The sequence below is a fragment of the Calonectris borealis genome, chromosome 2 (genome assembly GCF_964195595.1).
Source record: "Calonectris borealis chromosome 2, bCalBor7.hap1.2, whole genome shotgun sequence".
Taxonomy (NCBI): domain Eukaryota; kingdom Metazoa; phylum Chordata; class Aves; order Procellariiformes; family Procellariidae; genus Calonectris; species Calonectris borealis.
This window is the reverse complement of record NC_134313.1, coordinates 121,077,683-121,099,244: the sequence shown is the minus strand read 5'-3', so window position 1 is coordinate 121,099,244 and position 21,562 is coordinate 121,077,683. Positions and strand designations below refer to the sequence as shown.

At 40.1% G+C, this 21,562-nt stretch overlaps 1 protein-coding gene across 3 annotated transcripts in view; it reads right to left on the bottom strand.

Moving 5' to 3' along the window:
- Positions 1–21,562, bottom strand: part of MYRIP (myosin VIIA and Rab interacting protein) — a 129,570-nt gene that overhangs the window by 29,514 nt on the left and 78,494 nt on the right. For all 3 annotated transcript variants that reach the window (XM_075143179.1, XM_075143178.1, XM_075143180.1), the window contains exons 7-8: positions 8,560–8,737; positions 3,718–4,367 (exon numbers count right to left, since the gene is read on the bottom strand). In XM_075143179.1, the coding sequence (XP_074999280.1) occupies positions 3,718–4,367; positions 8,560–8,737 (828 nt within the window). The remainder of the gene's footprint in view (positions 1–3,717; positions 4,368–8,559; positions 8,738–21,562) is intronic.

Sequence of the window (21,562 nt, the reverse complement as noted above, 5' to 3'; positions counted from 1 at the left end):
GGGCAGGAGGGCTGTAATTAACAGGTGGGGTCTCCTGATCAAAGACGCAAATTCATAATGAGGGCACTTCCTTCACTTGAAGCAATTAAGCCATTCCACTTTCCATCAGAAATACAAGAATTGCAGCTACACTAAGCAACATCTCCTCCTCTCAAAAAGATAATGAAAGCCAATATATCAATATTATTAATAATAATAATATCAATTATTAATATTATTAATAATAATGAAAGCAGACAGAGACTGGTGGTTTGAGTGGCAATTTCTTGTAAAAAGTTACAATCTGAAAAATAATTATCATTAAAAGCAAGGTTGCACTTCCCAATTCAGGTTCCCCAGGAATGTAACTTTTCTGTGTTACATAAGCAATCAGGTTATCAGAAATTTATTACAGTAGGACATCAGTTTTATCAGGACAGTTTTTATGTCCCTCTGTACTTATTTCATGACCGTGTTTACAGCATTTCTACAGGCAACCCAGTGAAGCAGGTTGTTCTTTTACCTATCATAAAGTGGCAAAAATTCTCCCCAAATACAGAACATCTTGATGTCTGTTTTCATGTTTCCCTTTTTAAGTCACTCCAGACTTCATACAATAAATTCTCTCTCAGTCACAAAGTCAGCATTCCAGTGTTGAGTCTAAAATCAGTTTTAAAAAACTGCCACAGCATTATCCTAATCTAAGTACTGGATCTTGATTAAAATATACCTCATTTTTAATAGAAATTCAGTTGTGAGTTATGAAATTACTGCAATTGTTCCAGAATGTTACTGCTTACAATTCTCTAGACTTGGAGCAGGGAGAGAGGAAAGGGTCTGTTCTCATTTCACTGTGAGTCTCCGAGAGCAGCAAACAAGAAAACGACCTGCATTATTTGAAAATTAAAGAAGAAAACCCAACTTTTAGACTGCTAAACTGAAATCCTGTTCTACAATGCTGATGGAAACATAATGTGTAACAAATTATCATGTTATTATTACAATGCAGTAAAATAAGGTTATTATTACAATGCAATAAAATCAGGAAAAAGTATGTTTCTTCACTGCAATTTACATATGGTCAGTTGTTCGGTGTCTAATGTCTAGATGCAACACGGTTTAGAAGAGCATTTTGTATGGTTTCTGTAAATTCTGTATAACCTCAGCACGTGAAAACCTATGACTGATTTAAGACCCCACAATGAAGCTTCCTTAAGTTTACGCTGTCTGCAGTTCTCCATGCACCTACACTATCATTTTGTACAAACTATTTACATGCAGGGCTCTCTTTGCTGCAGCCTCAACCGTTTTACCAAGATCAATCCATTACTTTGGGGATTATACGAAACCCAGACATCCCTTTAATCTCATTTTTCTAAACAATATAAATGATGTCTGGCTAATTTATTTCCATACCTCAAATCATATTCCTTACGCTCATGATCATTGTAATTGTTTCCTAGAATTGTTCAACCATGCAACATCCTTGCAATAAATTGTAGTAGCCAGTCCATTCCTGCTCCCAGCAGTGCTTGTGTACCAGAGGATGCAGTAACAGTTCTCTGAATGTGGGCAGTAGCTGTCAAATCAGCCACCAGGGCATGTGTGTGTCCAAACACAAACTGTAAACCCACCCATACATAAACTTCCTAGTGAGAATTTCATTGCTTTGAAAACAGTAGCGTGATCTGGAGGCAGTGTGCCTTTGCCTGCCCCACTATGGCTGAGGGAGCAGGAGAGCAGGAACAGTCTCTTTTAGCCTAAAGGGTAAAATGAAGGGGAGAGTGGGTCAGAATCCCAAACCTTGCATTTTGAGCCCAACAGAGAGGTGTAAGCAGCACTTAAGAGACAAAGCAACTCACAAGAGTTGGAAACAACAATCATTTTCTGTACCAGCTTGCACTTTGAAGCACACACTAAGCTGCTGAAGGATGCCATCACGTATGTCTGGAAGCACCCTGCCTTTCTGACCTCCACTGGATGAACGTGGGGGAGGTTTAGATTCGATATTAGGAAAAATTTCTTCACTGAAAGAGTTATCAAGCATTGGAACAGGCTGCCCAAGGAAGTGGTTGAGTCACCATCCCTGGAGGGATTTATTTAAAAGACGTGTAGATGTGGCGCTTAGGGACACGGTTTAGTGGTGGACTTTGCCGTGTTAGGTTTACAGTTGGACTCTATGATCTTGAAGGTCTTTTCCTACTTAAATGATTCTATGATTCTATAATGTCTCCAGGACCTTCCCTATGAGCTCTGATCTTCTATACTCTGCAGAGCAGTTGTAACTAGAAAACCACAATATGAATATAGATACACATAGAACGTGCACAAATACGCAAAGTCAGAAAGGGAAATACAGAAGTCTGTGTACAAAATGTGGTCTTTGTGCATTTCCTGGAAAGTCCTGTAATTCTGCCTGATGTTCTAAGAAGTCATTAATGGCCACTGATTGTTGTTATAGCACATTATCATACATAACGCCCCTTCAACAACTGTAGATTATAAATGTATGAGGACATGAGTATAAATTAATCAGTACAAAACACCCACACTTGTCTCCTAAAAGCAGATGGAATAGATACAGAATCAACAATAGTTTACCCAGCATTAAAAACCTGCTGAAATCCTAGAATCCTAATCTTGACTTATGATCAGCTGTACTGATGTCTTTCTATGGGAAGTACAGGCTAGTAGCATAAGCAAAGAAAAACAATTCCAGGCATCCTAAAATTGCTCAGATGGCTTTAAAGACTGGATCAGGTTGCTTGTAGACAGGGGCATAGGGAGAAGACAGCACTTAGCTCCTTGCTTCAGGCTTACCATTACTCTACTGCAGCAATGATGCAGCTACAGGATTTGAGAGCAGTAGGACATGGGAAACGGAACTGGGCAAGGGGTCAGTATTCTCCTCATCCAGCTGGGTAATTAGTTAGAAGTGTGCTTGTACTGCTAAAAAAGTTTTGGGGGACAACTGGATCCCTTACATAATATCAGTCCCAGGCCTGGACAAACTCCAAACAGACGACTTTGCTTTCTGGTTATCCCACACTTGTTGTTTAAAAGAAATATTTGTGGAGTGCTTTGCTGTCTTCAAGTTGTATGATCAGTTATTCCAAGTTTGAGCTGTTATGTTCTGTTTGTTTTGGTTTTCTTTTTTTTTAATCAAATGACAAATTATTTAAATGGAATCAGTTTGTAAACACTTACCCTAACACACCAGAACTCATAATCAAGTGACCAATTAAAAGCAGACATCACTTGGACTATATTTCAAAACCAGCCCTTTCTGAATTTCTGCTGCTCATTAGCTTTATCCCGTATCAGGACATTTGCAAACAGCACACAGAAGATTCCCAGGCATATGCGTTATTTCTTATTCCAAGAACAAAGAAGTTAAAAAAAAAAACCAACAAAAATGCAACAGAACAGGTGATTAGTCAACATTTTTTAGCTGTTGGCAAATCCCGACTTCTGTTTTTTTTAAGAGCACTGTATTTTACAGCATTAACAATGTCATTGATCAGATGGAAATGGCATAGTTGAGAAAGAGGCCAAGCCTGTTCATGGTATATGTAACACTTTACCTTTGCTTTTCCTCAGTTATGAGGCATGAGGAAGATAAAGCCTGCAAGAACACTCTACCTCCCACTGACGATTCACATGTTATTGCCAGTATAGCTTAATTAGTTTTGCCCAGCTCTTTTTGAGATTGCATTCAGTAAGCTCAAACACAATTACCTGACTTAAATTCATCTTGTTGGGTTTTGTGCAATTTTTTCCTTCACATAATTCTTCAGAAATCGCTTTGTTCTTCCTCCACCTTTTTGATCTCTTTTCTAAATCATAATGGACTTCTTCAGTCTCACTGCTGTCCGAATACTCCAAGCTTGTTGCCTGTGGATTGAAATTTACATCCAGTTCTCCGTGGAAATGTTTTTTTTCCATTCTGGGCATATCACTTTGAGTTCTGCTTTGTAACCAGAGCAGTTTGCTAGGTCCTTTAGCTTCCTGGGAAGAGTTTACTGAAGATGTTTCAGAATCGGAGAACAGCGTCTCAGTATTGGTGTATAATCCAGAGGAAGGGGAGGTCACTGCCTGGTACTGATCACTGCCATAAACCCATTCAGTACCATACTGGGAACTGGTGTAATAGAAATCGTCTGGTAATTGCCGAGGTCTCCGACGCAGCTTGTTCAAGGCCACATTCCAGTCATAGTCATCCTCGCTGTCTGAGCCCATCTCGTCATAGGCAGACACAATGCTGGATTCATTCTCCAAAGCTTCGAATACTTGACTCTTTGGTTTGGCGAGCATTCGAGGACGAGGCAAAGTGACATTCTGCAAAGCTACCCAGTTTCCATCAGTGCTTTGAAAAACAGAAGGTGGATCTATGAAAACGAAACAAGAACAATTATCGCTACGTGATCACAGTATGAAAGGCTCATTTTACTTGCCAGTTTGTGATCAAATGGGCACAAATTGGAGGGTTCAACAAAACTAACGAACAAATGCAAGTGTTGCTGCTACAGGAATTCTCTCATGTTGTGAGCCATGCTGCTGTACTTTTAATCAGAAGCCACCACTTAAAGTCATGGTGATGACTATTTAAAATGTAAGAGTACTTGGACCAAAGTTTTTTTCTAAAAGAGTTATTAGGAAAGGCTAATCAGTACATCAGTCACAGACACGTATAACTCCTGTGTGACATTTGCAAAATGTCTTCGATTCTGTGCGCAGTTCTGGTCCCCCATCTTGAAAACGAAAGATGGAAAAACGATCAGAGAAGAGCAACAAAGGTTGCACCAGGTTCTGAAATGGCTTCCATTCAAGGAATGATTAAGTAAGCCAGGGCTCTACCATCTGGAGGAGAGAAGACTGAGAGGATACATGCTAAAAGAGATGGGGAAATCTCTTCCAACCTAACTACTAGAGGACGTCAAGTGAAACCAGTGAAATCAAGGTTCAAAACAAACAAAAGAAAGAAGTGGGACGCAATGGTACCAGATTTGTGGAGCTTCTTGCCTAAGGATGCCTAAAGATGCTAGAAATTAATCTGGGAAAAAACAGAGATGGCTATGGACATGGAACAGAAATCCACTGAGGTTTACTAAATACAGAAAAACACTTCCAGCTGAGGCAGTCATTAAGCTGAAAGTTCTGGAGGTTCAGAGCCTAACTCAGAGGCAGCATGAAAAATACTTCCTTTCTCCTCATCTTTCCTAGGCTCTTGCTTATGGTTACTGTTGCTGCTGTTGTTGTATCCTAGACTAAAGGAGCTTTTTGTCTGACCCAAGCACTGCTGCTCTTGTATTCTTACACTTTCTCAGAGTATGTTTTACAACTCCGACAGAAAAAAAATGCCACAAATATGGTCAAAAAGTGCTGTATAACTCACAGAATTGCATTTCTTTTAAATTTAGGTTCCATTTCCAATCAAACTTGAAAAGTCCCTTCATGAGAAATGTGAATGTGTGATGACTCTACCTCCTACAGCACTTGAATAAATATATAATGCCATGGATTTACAAAGTAATTTCAGCCTACCGAACTTTTCAGCCTTACAGATTCCTTCCATGGCTTCACATTTGCCATTTACAGAAAACTGTTGAAATACTTATTATAAACTATTAGTTTTCTAAAACTGGGAACAGAACATCACTATTTAAAAATGGAAGAAGTAAAATCTGGATAGTGTTGTAGATGATAGTCAAGCATCTTGCATTACATTATTACAAATACTTGGAGCTCAAGAAGATGACTTTTTCCCTGGAATTGTTCATAAAGAACATAAGTATGCAGTAAGAAGGTGTGCTCAGTTTAAAAAAAAAGTCTGTGGTGCACTACCACCAACAAAACACCCCCACAAAAAAGAAACAATAATTAAATGGTAATTAAACTTAGGAGCTACACAAGATTTAGAACAGTTTTTGTATTTATTACTCATTTGAGTCCTTTTGGCTTGTTTTCACTTCCTAAATTTCACGCCAATTCAGAGAACTTGAGAAAATACATCACTGAAGTCATACTCCTGCTTAAAAAGAAATCAAAATAGTAAGTTTTCTCGCACCAGTGACCAGCTGAGGATATAACTGAAGTCAGGTTTATAGGGAGATCTAATAACTCTTTATTGTAACAGCTGATTTTGGAGGAAAAAAGGAATACAAGCTATCAAACATACGGAACTTCTGCTTGTTCACTTTTTCCAACTATGCTTACTAATCTAAGTATAGGATTCTCTTCCTTAGAGGACCTTTCCTTAAAAACATTGTTCCTTCAAACAAAGCAAACAGCTCTGCAAGATATAAATTTCCAACAGGAATTGAATTCAGCTGCACCACATTATACAAATGTAATGCAGTGGAGTGCCACATCATTATACTTTTTTCCCTCCCAAACCATATCCCCTTATTTTGTTTAGCAACAACACATAAGAACCGGTCAAACATCCTCAGTTAACTGAAGAAAGGACAGGATAGTAGTTGATTACATCTTAGAGAGTAAGCAGGGTGGAAAGGAAAGCCACTGAGAACTTTATATTCAGAAAGCTGACTCAGTTTTATCCCAGCTTCAAGTAACGTCAAATGCTCCCTTCCAGATTTTCCAAAACAGTGTCACTTACTTGAAAGAATGGATTTTGCACACAATTCTTTGGGTACACGCCATAATTTGTCCATGAGAAAATGAGAATAGATTTAAGAATTCTCATTGTGAAACTAGTGGTAAAGGGGAAAAAAGCACTAATTCATGATCTGGCTCTTGAGTAATCATTTAAACCAGTGTAAACTGTAATCAAAATGAATTGTGAACTGCTTTTTGGCTACATGACTAAAAAGCCCACTGATTTTACCACTCCAAACTCTTGGTTGAGATTTCTTTCGTTTTCTGTATCCTAATACAGAGCTGCTTACTAGTGCATAGGTGAGATCATATTTACACAAATTAGCACAATCAGGTATTTACTATGAGGCACCACAATTTCATCACAAATATGGTTCTTAGATGAAAGAAGCAGAACAAATCCTGTGAGTGGAGCACCTGAAAGTAAACTGGGTCAATTTGTCATTCTGCTATGGTTAAGCAATTGTTAAGTACTAAATTGCTCAACAGTTGAATTCAATGGGATTGAAGTGGGTTCTTAAATTTAAGCACCCAATTAACTGCTTTACTGAAAATAGGTTTTCCACTAAAATGCCCAGGAGAACACCACTTCTGACAGGGGGTTGAATGAGCAGTTCACAAAGTAATGCATACTTAGTTAAGTTAGACTTTAGTACTACTTTACTATCACTTTCTTTTTTGGGGGAGGAGGGGTATTGACACTGTCTAATTTTCAGTCTCCCAGGTTATCAACTGGCATTACAGATAAATGAATTGAGTTGATGGGCAGCCCCCATCCCTGGTCCCCACTACACCCAAACACATATTGTGGCTGCTTCTGCTTGCCAGCGCCAGTGAACCAGCTGTGGGAGTTACAGCACCAGTAAACTCACCCTACAAAAGAGAAGTTTTCTGCTTGTTTAGCTTCATGAACCAATTTGCTACAGGAGTCAGATGGGCTCTACAGCTGTTACAAGAGAAGAAGCAGGAACAAGCAGACTCTGTCATGGGAGGACAACAGCAGCAGATATGTTAGCTTTGCTGTTCCCCATCACCTAGAGCCAGGGGCTGCTGCTGCAGTGAGCAGTTCAGCCCTTCCCCTTGTGCAGCTGCGGCAATGAAAACTAACTCACTCTTCTGTGCAGCAGTTGCCTGGTGCTACACTCTTGTAGCCTCATGAACACTACAGCCAGAATGAGAAAGGCAATGGAAATGGGACCCCCCCCAAGAGCAGGAACCACCTTCTTCAATGACAGCCTGTACTTATGTCATCTTGAAATAAGCAGGGAATTGCATTCTATCCCAGGGTGCTTATTCAGGAATGGGTCTGACTTAGGAAGCTACTCACCATCCATATTCACATCCATACCTAATGCACAGAAAGACAGAGGACATAGATCTAGGGAAACTGCTGGTCTGTGAAGGTCCTACTCATACAGCTTCCTCAAACTTGTGTGGAAGCAGCAGTTAGTAGGGCTGCATAGAACACTGCATTGGTGAATTCATCAATTGAGTTGAAAATAAAAGTGTAAGGGGGAATCCTAAATGTGAATTATTTCACTGTTTGGTTCACCACATAACCTCATGAACAGTTAACTTGTGCAACAGAGGGGAGACTATGGGCAGCTGAGAACTCCTCCAACTGGAGGACAGATAACAGGTGACAAAGCAGGGCCCTTGGGCTCTTACGTCTTAGAAGCTCTGAAATGTATCCAAATTAGATGCCTAATGTTTTCTAATAGTCCAAAATCAACTCCCCAAAGGCCCAAATTTTGAATCTTTTCTTTGGGAAAAAAAAAAGGTAAGATAAGCAATGACACAGCCCAATGAAATCATGACACTCAGCATCGCCAAGTAGACATTTTTGCATGTGACCCCTGCAAGCACAGACGTCAGCAGAAATTTCCTGGGAAAGGTCCTTGCTTTATTCCACATGTGAGTGAGAACCAAAAAAAGAATCATATTCGTACTAGAAATATTTACTTGTTTCATTTAGCCTGTCCACACTTTTCCAGCTGGGTAATGCAGAAAGCTTGTGTTCCTTCTGTTTCCTGAATTGTCCTTTTTGCTGCCTCCAAAGAGCCTCAGTCACAGATGATGCAGGGTCTAGTCCTTTACTGGGCATATCTTCACTAGCCAGGGAGAATGCAGACTGAGACCTCTGTGGGAATAAAAAGCAAAGAGCATAATTTAAAAATAGAAATACTTAATTATCAAACTCTTTACCGCAATTAGTATGAGTATTCAGTTACCCATGGAAGTGTGGAATCTGCTAGCATCCAGAAATGGAATTTAATGTGTTCAAAAGAATTGTTTCAGCACGAGATTGCTTATTTATGTGCATTTCTGATGCTATGCAATGAGGCAGGAAATTGTTTATACTACCATGGACCAGATGGAAAGAAATAAGTAAGGTGAAGTTGTTAGGAATGTGCTTGGTGAGGACTGATATCTAACTGCTTCGACTCAGGCTAGCCAGAAAGAGATCCCACTGTGGTGAGACATGATGATCTATTGTTGGCTCAACAGGCCATCTGGTGTAACAATTTGCAGAAGTTAAAAATTAGAAAAAAGCAAGCAAACAGTCTGTTCCCCACAAATAGATGTGCAACTCAACTGATTTTAATGCAGAATTCTTTCGTTTGCTAGCACATACATATCCCACAATATTCTGGGCAGTTTTATGCAGTTTTGCTTATGAAGTCAACATAGCCTACAATTGCATATCTGTTTGTTTCTAGGAGGGTCTCATTTCAAGTCAAAATGAGGTAAAATACTGTTGTGGTTGTTAATGACCACTACTGAGGGGAAGGTGCTTTCCTTTGGTTCTACATAAATAGATCAGACATTTTAGTTTTGACTTAGGCACTGGGGTCAGTTACAGAAGTCACATTAAATTTGGCCAGATTTTAAAAAACTGTGAAAGCTGGTATTGTCCTGCTGATTTCAGGAGAACTCACTCTTACATATCAAATCACATACATAATTCTAGAAACAAGGCTACAGTAGCTCAAGTCAAATTTTAACATTTGGCACTATTTTGCTGCAGCCTAATTTTTTTTTTAAATTAGTAACTTTGCTTTTGATGACAGTATGTGCTTAGGCAGCTTGAATGGCAAAAGAGATCACTTTTTCAAATGACAATTAGCTTTTTTCTCCCATAACTTTTTACCACTCAAACTCTGTCTTGGCCTTCGTAACAGAGTTGGTAAAAGACTGCCTGTATACGTCAGGGTTTCATTAAGAAGTATGCTTTCAAGTGGCTCAGACTCTTTACGCAGGCCAAGTTGGCACTCTCAAATCTTTGTACATTTTAACTGATATTCAAATTACAAATAATTAACTAAAACTGTTAATCTCGAAAGGGCCAGTCTTTGCCTGTATCAGAGCTCTGCTTTGCACTGGTGCAGATGATGAAAAGGATAACTTGACTTTCAGTTATTTTCAAGTCCCTTCAATTCCCAGGACAGCATAAACATTGCTGGGAGTCCTGCTGGCTTGAAAGCAACACTTACACCACTTTTCTGGTTGCACCTCCTCCCATCTGAAATGCTCCTGTGTGGGACCCGCGTACCATGCCAGAAGATTTAATTAACTGCAAATCTTCCTGTATCCTTGGCTCAGCAGCGTGATTTCATAACAGATTCAGTAAAAAGAAACACAACTAAGCACCAGGATTTAGTTTGGCTTCCGAACTCTGGAGGAAAAGCCAAAATTACTGCCCTAGAATCAAGTATTTTCTGTAACCGCAATGACCGCGTAACTTAGTCCTGTCCATGCAAAGACACAGGTCCTAATGTGATGCACAGGAGTGTTGTCTTTCAAATTCAGTGACATGAACTACTAAAAATAAGCTCATAGCACTGTATAATTTTATTATCGGCAATCTTTCAGATGAGTCACTTTCAGAAACCAGCTATATTCAAGTGTATATTTAGGCTGTTTCAAAACTCAAACTAGATCTTCAACTGATCAAGATCATCTGAATCCTCCTTAACCCTGTAAAAAGGTTAATAATTTAACACAATACAGACAGGTACATAAATTGTTTTGCTATAGGAATTTGCTCATTAACTTTGATTTCATCCTGCCAGGATATATGGACAATATAAACAATTCTGCCACAGATTTGCAGCCTGAACTAAGATAAGTTTTAACTGTGCTGTGGCTCACTTCACTTTGTTATAAAGAAAGAACTACCGAACTTCCCATTCTTACAATAAATTAGGTCCAGTTCACATCTGCCATATCCTCTGATATCTTTGTGTTAAAGTTGTTATGTACTGAAAGCAGCAAGTTGTGGCTGTCACTATCTTCACAGTACCAAGAATATTCCCTCAGGGCACATTCTTTTTCCATGTATATGGCAAACACAGAAAGATAAGAGATGCTGAAGAACCGAGAAGCAGGAACATATCCCACAGTTTAATCACTAGTATCTATTTTCCCTTATTACGTAAACAACTGAATCGTAAGAAGGAGAAGAAAAAAAAAAATCAGGAAAAACTTAAGTAGTCTGTTTAATGATAACCTGGGCTCTGATAGTGGAAGTAACATGTTTTTTCTTATTATGTAAAATCTGTAGGTTTGACAACTTTTCTGATGCTTTGTTTAAATGGCAGCTTCACACCATTCGCTGTTTCATAAACAACACAGTAAAGGCTGCATCGCAGTGATGGCAGTGTCTGCACTTGGCTCTCAACTAACCTGAGACCCGCCAGCAGCTTAGCCCTGGCAACGCAGAACTTGGCACGGGCTGCGAAACCCACTGAAGGAGCTTAGCAATCCTGCCCTCAGACCCATGCTTCCGCAGCAATGCTGCTACCAGCGCTGCTGAGCAATTTAAAGCTAGCTCAGGCCTATCTACACTATAGGGCAGATATATCTTTCAGAAGGACTAGAAGATACACAACAGCTTGAAGGATTTAAAAAGGAGAAGATAAGCATGAAGGGCCTGATGGACAAAAAGCACTGAAAAATAAGGAAGCACAGAAAAGAAAGTATACACAGCCCCATGTGACATAGCAGCCTAGGATCTCAAATAAGCTTATCTAAAACAAGCTGATTCTTTTAAATTGTGTGCTGAAACTTTTGGGTCAGGTCAGAGGGAAACTGCTCTCCGCAGTTTCTACCAACTCTCTGTGGAGAGCAGGAAACTGGTATTATGCAGGAACTGCTGCTAATTCCCAGGAAAATCCCTCCAAATGCAGCAAGGGAAAAAGCTTTTGGTGCCTCCAAAGCTTGGCTTGGGGCCATCCTCATCCTTTTTCTACAGTTTATGTGGATTTTTGATAAAATCTGTTTTGGACTGCTCTTCTAGAAGTACCACCTCTTCTCACTGAAGATGGTTCAATGTCACAGAAGGCCTCAAGGAGAGAAAAGTAATGCCAAGCTAAAATAGCTTGACTGCACCCCTGCATTCAGATCCTGAAAAAGGGTGAAATGATGCTGCTGGAAGAGGCTGTTGAACTAGCACTCTTCACTACTACTTTTGTAGTTCTCTGTAGTTCTTGTATCTGGAGAGATTTAAATGGTCAAGAAGTGACAGCGTTCTAATAAGCTCCAATTAAAAAGAATAAATAAAAGTAGAGGATTATGTTATTTCTTGTTCTGAAAGTTAGTTTTAAATAGGGATGTAAGGACAGATAGTAGAATTGTGTTTTACTCAGACAAGTATGGGTGGAAAGTGAAACTATGCTGCTGAATTATTGTATACTTCAATTAAATATTCCTATGATCTTTAGACCTTTAGATTGTCTATTCAAGTGATTAATTGAAGTATTATCCTTAGACCTTTAGATTGCTTAGTCAAGTGATTAACTAAGATTGTCTGAAGATCAGATGTTTAAGAAATATTTAGCTGAGTAGTCAAGTGTTAAAGGTATATACAATGGAATGTAACTAATCAATAAGAAGCTCAAAGGCTGTGAAACGAACTGTTCGAGACGATGAAGGAACTAGTACCATTAAGAACCAGTTTAATGGTTTGGAACAAAGATAACGTGCAGTGCCAAGAGAAAGGGTTCACCAAAAGGACAAGTGATGAAGACTACAAAACGACCACCAGAGGAAGTAAACGACCACCTGGAGACTGAAATTGCCAGCAAAGGACATTAGATGGCAGTAAAGACCATGGAATAAAATAACTAATGTATCTATGTAATTAATCATGTAAAAGGTGTAGTCATGTAAATGATTTCTAAGAACTGTGATGAATATGTAATAGTCTCAAAGATAAAAGCCAAGACTAACGGCACACTAGTTGGGAGCACTCTTGGTGGAGAATTCCCCAGTGCGACCCCAGCGCCGTAATAAACATACCTGCTCTATAACTCTTTGTGAGTTGTAGAGTTTGTTTCCGTGCGTCAATTTGGCGACCCAGGTGGGACCTTCTCTGTCTGGCTGCGAGACCTGCTGAGGACGGGACTCCTCTGGGCACCCCTGAGATTTCTCGGGAGGACTCCCCACTCACCCAGATCATCGCAGGGACAGACAAGGACCATTCTTAGGAGACCAGGTATGTTATAATGGAATAAGGGGATACCTGTAAGTCGTGAGGAGATGTCCTACGTGAGGTAAAGAGCATTGGTGCTCGCCCCTGGGGTTTGGGGTTTGAGTCCGAATAAAGGGGCCCACTTCAAGTTGTTGAATTCTTACAGGGATTGGATTGTAAGGGGAATGGAGCGGGCGATGCCAAAAACAATCAATTGGTCAGCCTTATATGCCATTCGACAGGGTCCCAAAGAAACCCCTCCAGAATTTTTGGATAAATTACGAGACACTATGAGGCGGCACACTCCTCTAGATCCGGGGTCAGAGAGAGGAATCCAGCAGTTAGTATCTTTATTTATTGGACAGTCAGCAAGTGATATTCAGAGGAAGTTGCAGAAATTAAGGCCGGCAGAAGGTAGAAATTTGGAGACTTTATTAGATGAAGCATGGAGAGTGTTTAGTAATAGGGAGGAGGAGGACCGAAGGAAAGACAAGCGGGCGTTGGTAGCGGCATTACAAGAAAGTAAAGGATTTAGAAGACTGGGACCTAAGAGGCCTCTGGGAGAGGACCAATGTGTATGGTGCAGACAGAAGGGACATTGGAAAAATGAGTGTCCAGAGAGGCGGAAAGGAAAAGGGAGGATACAGACCCATGTTAAGGAGGATTGACGGAGACCTGGGGAATCTACCCTAGCGGATCCACTGATTAAAATAAAGCTAGGGGAACGGAGTGAAGAGGTTGAATTTTTAATAAACACGGGTGCCTCTTACTCTGTGTTAAATCAAGAATTAATACCCGTGGATGAGGATTTTGTGACTGTGATAGAAGCTACTGGCCAACAAGAGAAAGCTTTCTTTTACAGCCACTTAAATACAAGTTAGGGAAACAAATAAAGATACCTAAGTTTTTGTACATGCCAAATTCTCCAAAATCCTTGTTAGGACGAGATTTATTAGAGCAATTGGGAGCAGAAATAGCGTTTAAAAGGGATAAAATAGAATTTAAAGTTAAAAATGAATAATTGATTGAAGTCTTAAGCCTGGCTTTAATACAGACTGAGAACGCAAAACAAATACCTCAAGAAATTTTAGATCAAGCATATCCAGGAGTGCGGGCCTCCGGGATACCGGGAAAGGCCAAAAATGCAGCATAAGATAAGAGTTAAAACCAGGGGCTGGCCCAGTTAGAATCAAACAGTATCCTTTAAAGTTAGAAGATCGAAAGGGAATAAAAGAAATAATTGATAATTTCTTGCAATTCGGACTACTTGTGGAATGTGAATCAGAGTATGACATTCCTATCTTGCCTGTGAAAAAGCTGGATGGCAAAAATTACAGATTGGTTCAAGATTTGAGGGCAATAAACAAAATTGTAGAAGATTTGCACCCTGTGGTAGCAAATCCTTATACATTGTTAACTAAATTAAAGAATAGTCAAATATGGTTTACCGTACTGGACTTAAAGGATGCCTTCTTCTGTCTGACCTTGGCAAAAGAAAGCCAAAAATTATTTGCATTTGAACGGGAAAATCCTGATACAGGGAGAAAGACCCAGTTAACCTGGACAGTGTTACCTCAGGGATTTAAGAATAGTCCTACTATCTTTGGTAATCAATTGGCATGAAAAATTGAAACTTGGAATCCCCCGTCACAAGGCGGCACCCTGTTACAATATGTGGATGACCTTTTAATTGCCACAGAAACAGAAGAAGAATGTATGCAATGGACTGTAAGTTTGCTTAACTTTTTGGAACTGAGAGGATATCGAGTCTCTCAATAGAAAGCCCAGCTGATACAATCACAAGTGACATATCTTGGATTTGAAATCTCGGGAGGACAAAGAGAACTCGGAGCGGAACGAAAAGAAGCTATTTGCCGCACACCGGAAACCAGGACGATAAAAGAACTCAGAACCTTTCTTGGAATGACAGGTTGGTGCAGATTATGGATATATAATTATGAACTTTTGATAAAACCACTGTATGAATTACTGAAAGAAAATTCGTCAGAACTAGTTTGGACAGGAGAGACAAAGAGAGCGTTTTGAAAGCTAAAAATGGAACTTATGAAAGCCCCGGCCTTAGGCCTCCCGGATGTTTCAAAACCTTTTTGGTTATTTTCTCATGAGAGACGGGGCATAGCACTGGGAGTGCTTGCTCAGTGACTAGGACCAGACAAAAGAGCGGTTGCATACTTCTTCAAACAACTGGATGAAGTGAGTAAAGGATGTCCTGGATGCCTGCGAGCAGTGGCAGCGGTCGTCCTCAATATTCAGGAAGCCCGCAAGTTTACTATGGGTCAGAAAATAACAGTATTGGTCTCTCATACAGATTCGGCAGTGTTAGAACAAAAGGGGAGTCATTGGCTTTCTCCTTCCAGATTTCTGAAGTATCAAGCGATTTTGGTCTAACAGGATGATGTTAATATACAGACTACTGATATTGTAAACCCAGCATCTTTCCTCTGTGGAGATACCTCAGAACCTGTGATACATGACTGTTTAGAAACCATGGAAGCTGTCTATTCCAGTCGACCGGACCTGAAAGAAGAACCACTGGAAGACGCTGAGGACTCATCATTCACAGACGGAAGCAGCTTTGTGAAGCAAGGAGAACGTAAGGCTGGTTACGCTGTAACTACCACCCATAAGGTAATAGAAGCTAAATCTTTACCTGTCGGGACATCTGCACAGAAGGCTGAAATAATTGCTTTGACTCGAGCCCTAGAATTATCAAAAGGGAAAAAAATTAATATATGGACTGATTCTAAATATGCTTTTGGAGTGGTGCATGCCCACGGGGCCATTTGGAAGGAACGAGGATTACTCACAGCCCAGGGAAAACAGATAAAACATGCAAAAGAAATTTTACAACTTTTAGAAGCTGTAAAATTACCAGAGAAAGTGGCTATTATGCATTGCAGAGGACACCAAAGAGGTAACACTGAACAGGAAATTGAAAATAAATTGGGAAACTATGAGGCCAGACAAGCTGCAGAAAAGGCGGAAGTTGTGGCATTGGCTCTAATTCCAGGTGGTAAATTTCAAGTATTGAAATTAGATTTAGGCTTTGAAAAATATTCAAAGGAAAATAAGAATTTGATCGACGATTTAGGAGGGAAAGAAAAAGACAATGGATAGGTGTATACACCAGATGGACGTATTATAATACCCTCTAGAATATTGTGGAGACTAATTTCAGATGAGCACAGCAAAACTCATTGGGGAGCAGATGCTTTGTATAAGGATCTAAACAAAAGAATAGTAGGTCGCAATTTGTATACTGTGGTGAAACAAGTGACGCAGCAGTGTGAAATTTGTTTGAAAAACAATCCTAATACAACAAATAGGGTACAGGTAGGCACAATTGAAAAAAGTAATATCCCAGGGCAACAATGGCAAATAGACTTTTCTGAACTCCTAAGAAAAGGGGGGTATTGGTACTTGTTAATGTTAACAGACACATTTTCAGGTTGGCCAGAAGCTTTCCCTTGCAGAACAAAGCCCAAGAGGTTATTCGGGTATTGTTGAATGAAATTATACCTCGATTTGGAATACCAGCAGTGATATCATCAGATAGAGGTACACATTTTTGTGCACAAATAGTACAACAACTTAGCAAGATGCTAAGAATAGAGTGGCAGCTGCATACGCCACATCAGCTGCAAGCAAGTAGCCAAGTTGAAAAGATGAATCATTTGATAAAACAACAATTGGCCAAAATTTGTCAGGAAACTAATTTGTACTACTCTGAATACACAACTACAAGCTACCTCAAAAATGGTTTTACAGCATAGGCTAGCTATATGCTAGACTTTATGCTCGTAAAAGAACACGGATTATGTGGATACCTTGACCTCAGTAGTGATACCTGTTGTATCCACATTCCCAATGTAACCTGGGACCTGAACAAGCAAATAAGCAAAATCAGGCAAGTTGCCCAGCAGAGTAGAGGTATTAGGGAGGATTTGGAAGGGAACTGGATAAATACAATTTTGGGTAAATTAGGGTTTTCTCTCTCTGGATGGTTAGCATCTATGTTACAGAATGTTATTGTAATTTTTATAGTAATTGGAATAGTTTGTATGATGCTTGCCTGTTTAAAGAATGTTATAATATCCATAATGCAACAAATGTGGGCTAGTCTAACCTCAAATCGGTATCAGTATGAGGGGTATGAACTTTTGCAAAAGAATTTGCAAAGGAAATAGAAAAGGGGGGATTGAAACCATGCTGCTGAATTATTGTATACTTTAATTAAATATTCCTATGATCTTTAGACCTTTAGATTGTCTATTCAAGTGATTAATTGAAGTATTATCCTTAGACCTTTAGATTGCTTAGTCAAGTGATTAACTAAGATTGTTTGAAGATCAGATGTTTAAGAAATATTTAGCTGAGTAGTCAAGTGTTAAAAGTATATACAATGGAATGTAACTAATCAATAAGAAGCTCAAAGGCTGTGAAACGAACTGTTCGAGACGATGAAGGAACTAGTACCATTAAGAACCAGTTTAATGGTTTGGAACAAAGATAACGTGCAGTGCCAAGAGAAAGGGTTCACCAAAAGGACAAGTGATGAAGACTACAAAACGACCACCAGAGGAAGTAAATGACCACCTGGAGGACTGAAATTGCCAGCAAAGGACATTAGATGGCAGTAAAGACCATGGAATAAAATAACTAATGTATCTATGTAATTAATCATGTAAAAGGTGTAGTCATGTAAATGATTTCTAAGAACTGTGATGAATATGTAATAGTCTCAAAGATAAAAGCCAAGATTAACGGCACACTAGTTGGGAGCACTCTTGGTGGAGAATTCCCCAGTGCGACCCCGGCGCCGTAATAAACATACCTGCTTTATAACTCTTTCTGAGTTGTAGAGTTTGTTTCCGTGTGTCAAAAGAAAGTGGAAATACTCATCCCTGATAGCAGTTCAAATCACTGGTAACACCGATAACAATACAAAAAAGCAATGTCAATAGCCAAGCCTGGTGTCGGAATAGGACAGAAGCATATCCTGGCATGAGGACAAATCAGTCTACATTGGCATAAACATGGCCATTTTTTTCAGAGCACAAAAGCAAATGTTTGTCCACAAGTTTACCTCCAATCAATTACCGGCCTGACTGATGACTCTATCTGAAAAGCAAAAGACTCAAGACCTCCTTTTGTTGCTTTTGCAATTAAGAGCAAACTACAAAGTTAGTTATTTGGTGTGAGGTTACACAGCAAAAGCTCTAATCTTGGTTGGCACATTTAAATCAACTTCAACTCAGCTGGCACCACTAACTCAACAGCCCTACAGCTATAGCATGGGCTTCAGCATGGGCTACAAACCTATGTACATGCCTGCCCATGCTGCTGACTTCACTGCCACGCTTACCTGTGGCAGGCAGCAGAAGCACACATTACTGTGCTGCATTTGTGCCTCCATGCATCACAGAGATAGCAGCCCATCTGTAGATCCACAAGGGATATTTTTGCCTTGTGGATATTTGCATAGGAAGCAAAATACTTAACATATAGGAACAGGATTGAGAAGCCTACCTGGGGGCTGGTCCTCCATGTAGTTTCCCTGTGCATGGATGCAGGGAAGTCCTGGAAATAAGGCCAGCTACCTGGATAGGGTCTTGGATCAGTTCGCGTTGGAACAAGGGATATCTACCGACCAAATGGAGGAGTCATGGCCCTGAATCCTTACCAATTGCCTACAAACTTGGACAGCAACAAGATCTAAGGGCAGAAGAATCAATCCAGTCTATTTTGCAAAAGTATCCAAATAATACAGCAGCCTAGATACGATTTTCAAAAGGAGGCAGGAATGTAGGAACTTTGGTCCTGATTTATGAAGACACGAGACGTCAAGAAGATCCTTCCTTCCCAGCTAAAACTACCGGCACCTTTTCTAACCAAAAGTTCTGGTTCCTCAGCAAAAAAACCCTGTCAGCCAGATGCTGTTTTAGGTATATTTATTTGCCATTAATTACAAGGCTGCCCTGTATGTTTGCAGTCAGACACTAAGGTATTGCAACTGTTAGTTTCTGCAATAAATTGGTACATCAGCAGATGGCATTGCAACCCAACAGGTCATTGGCTATGTTCACTGCACACAGACCTCAGAGGCATGCGCTGCATACTGGATTGCTGTGCAGTACAGCACCACTTGCAAAATATAGTTACAATATTGACAGGCATTTCCAAACACTTTAGTTACATGAGTTCCCCATCAAATCCTGCCTACTGGTATCTGCTGTGAGAGGTTTGTTTCAAAAAGAAATTCCAGACACATTATTATTCTGGTTTTTTTACCCCTCTTCAGGGGATTTCTGTTGCATAGTTATAATGTCTGGATGGAGGGAACTCAGCCTTTATCTTGTACTGGGCTAGCACTAAAAGGAATCACTTTTGCATGTACAGTCCTGTTTCATTGCTGGCCTTCAAAAAAAAAAAAAAAAAGAGACAATGGTTTCTGAAGATTAAAGAAGGAAGGAGTGAATAAAAAGTAATCACATACAATGTCTCCTACTACTTAAAGATAAATATTCGATCTTCTGTCTATGACAATTTACAACTTCATGCTTCTGAACACCGAATAAATAAAAATAGGTAACCAAAAAGCAAGAACAACTTTTTATAAAACATGCTTGTGAATATTGAGTCTAATGTTGATAATCTATGGATTCTTCACCTTGAATAACTCTCTTAAATATATGCATATTGTTTAGAGAGACAATATAAATATTTTGCTCTACATTCTTCCTCAAAAGATGAAAGACTATGGATAATTCCTCCTTCTTCTAAAGAGAAGCCAAAGTGGTAATTCAAAATAGATCCCAAAAGCAACTGACTGAACTCTACAAAGGATATTCTGGGTCATGCATGTTTTTCTCCTCACGTCCCTCCTATTTCACCCTATTTCTTCAGTCTGGTTTAAATAGTAAAACTGTAATTTACTCTGCACTTATTTAGAGTAGATCAAGGACTCTCCAGCTTCAGGAGGGACTGAGAACCCCGGGTGCCACAAGGGTAAGGCAGCTGCAGGGTCACCACGGCAGGAGCCCTTGCAGGTACTGGGACCTCAACAGCGGGGCTGAGGGCAGGGAGGGCACTTCTGGATTTGGGCAGCAGAGTCCTGTGCTGTGCAAGCTCTGACCTGTGGGGCAGCTGTTAGTTTGGGCTTTGAAGATTACCTTGTTTATTCAGGGACCCAGCCTAGAATTGACAGCACAAACACAGATGACTTAGATGCAACCTTAACCATCCCCTCTCCTCACCCGCAAATTCTACGGCTATGCCTGCTAGCAGTGCAGCAAAAACCCTCGCCTGCTTCTCATTTGTGCTCTATGAATACAATCAAGGCACAGACAGAACCAGCAGGTCCCACCCACCTGAGCAAATACAGTAGCAATCCCTAAACATCAACAGCTAATGCACCCTCTGATAAGTAAACTCCCACACCAGGAAGGAGACAGTATGAGCTTGCGAATGGTGCCACTCTGCCACAGCCTATTTATCCCTGCAAGTGATTTTTGCTCTGCTCAAATGTATGCAGTCCAGACATTTAACAGTGGGAGTAAAATACCAAGGGTTTCAAGCATCTGTTCCTTAGTTAATCTTGTATGCGGCAAAGTATCTGTTAACAACCCTATGGCTTCTGAAAAAGGGCAAGAACAGGCAGATGAATGGCAGATTTTCACACTCAATTGAAAGAAAACTCCCTTCTTCATGCCTGACCTAAACTCTGGTTAGAATATCCCAGCCATCAGGGCAAAGCATTGAATAACAGACTGGGAAAAAGCAAAGATGACTGCTCCCTCTCCTGCAAAAGCCTTAGAGCTTCCAGGGTCTCCCCAAGCTGGCTTATTGTTCACTAGTGACACAGGCATAGCCCAGCTGCACTTTAGGTGGGTTTGCCATCCTTCTAGGGGCCTCTCAGGCAGCTGATCCCCTTAAAAGCATTGCTCCTTTAAAAATAGTACAAAGATAATGCTCAGTTAATCAGGAATGGGTCTGTCAGCAGTATGAATTGCACAGCTGTATAATAATATGTAGAGCCACATTTGGGTGTGCATTTATTTTGGTTCAGTTTGAATTAGCTGACCTTGAGAATCCAGAGATGGATTGCAAGGGAGACAGGCAGGAGGTTATTCCCTAACAAACCCATTGCTGCTGAGCATGCAAGTAGCTCTACACATCACCACACAGAAGTATAAGTCATAGTGTTTAAGGGGCTTTCCCCCCTGCCCCCCAAAAAATAAGCAGGCCCCACATGTGAAAATACTATTGCTTTGGATGCAAGGGATTTGCAAGGAATTTGTAAGCTAGTGATAACTGATATTTAAATATTGGTTCCAGAAGATGAGTATAAACATCCCTTTATTGTACTTATGGGGCTAACAATTTAGGAAAGTGCTAGGAGCATAAGATAGCATAGTTCAATCAACGTAATGGATTTATGTGAACAAGTCTATACAAGTTTGTGGTAAATCA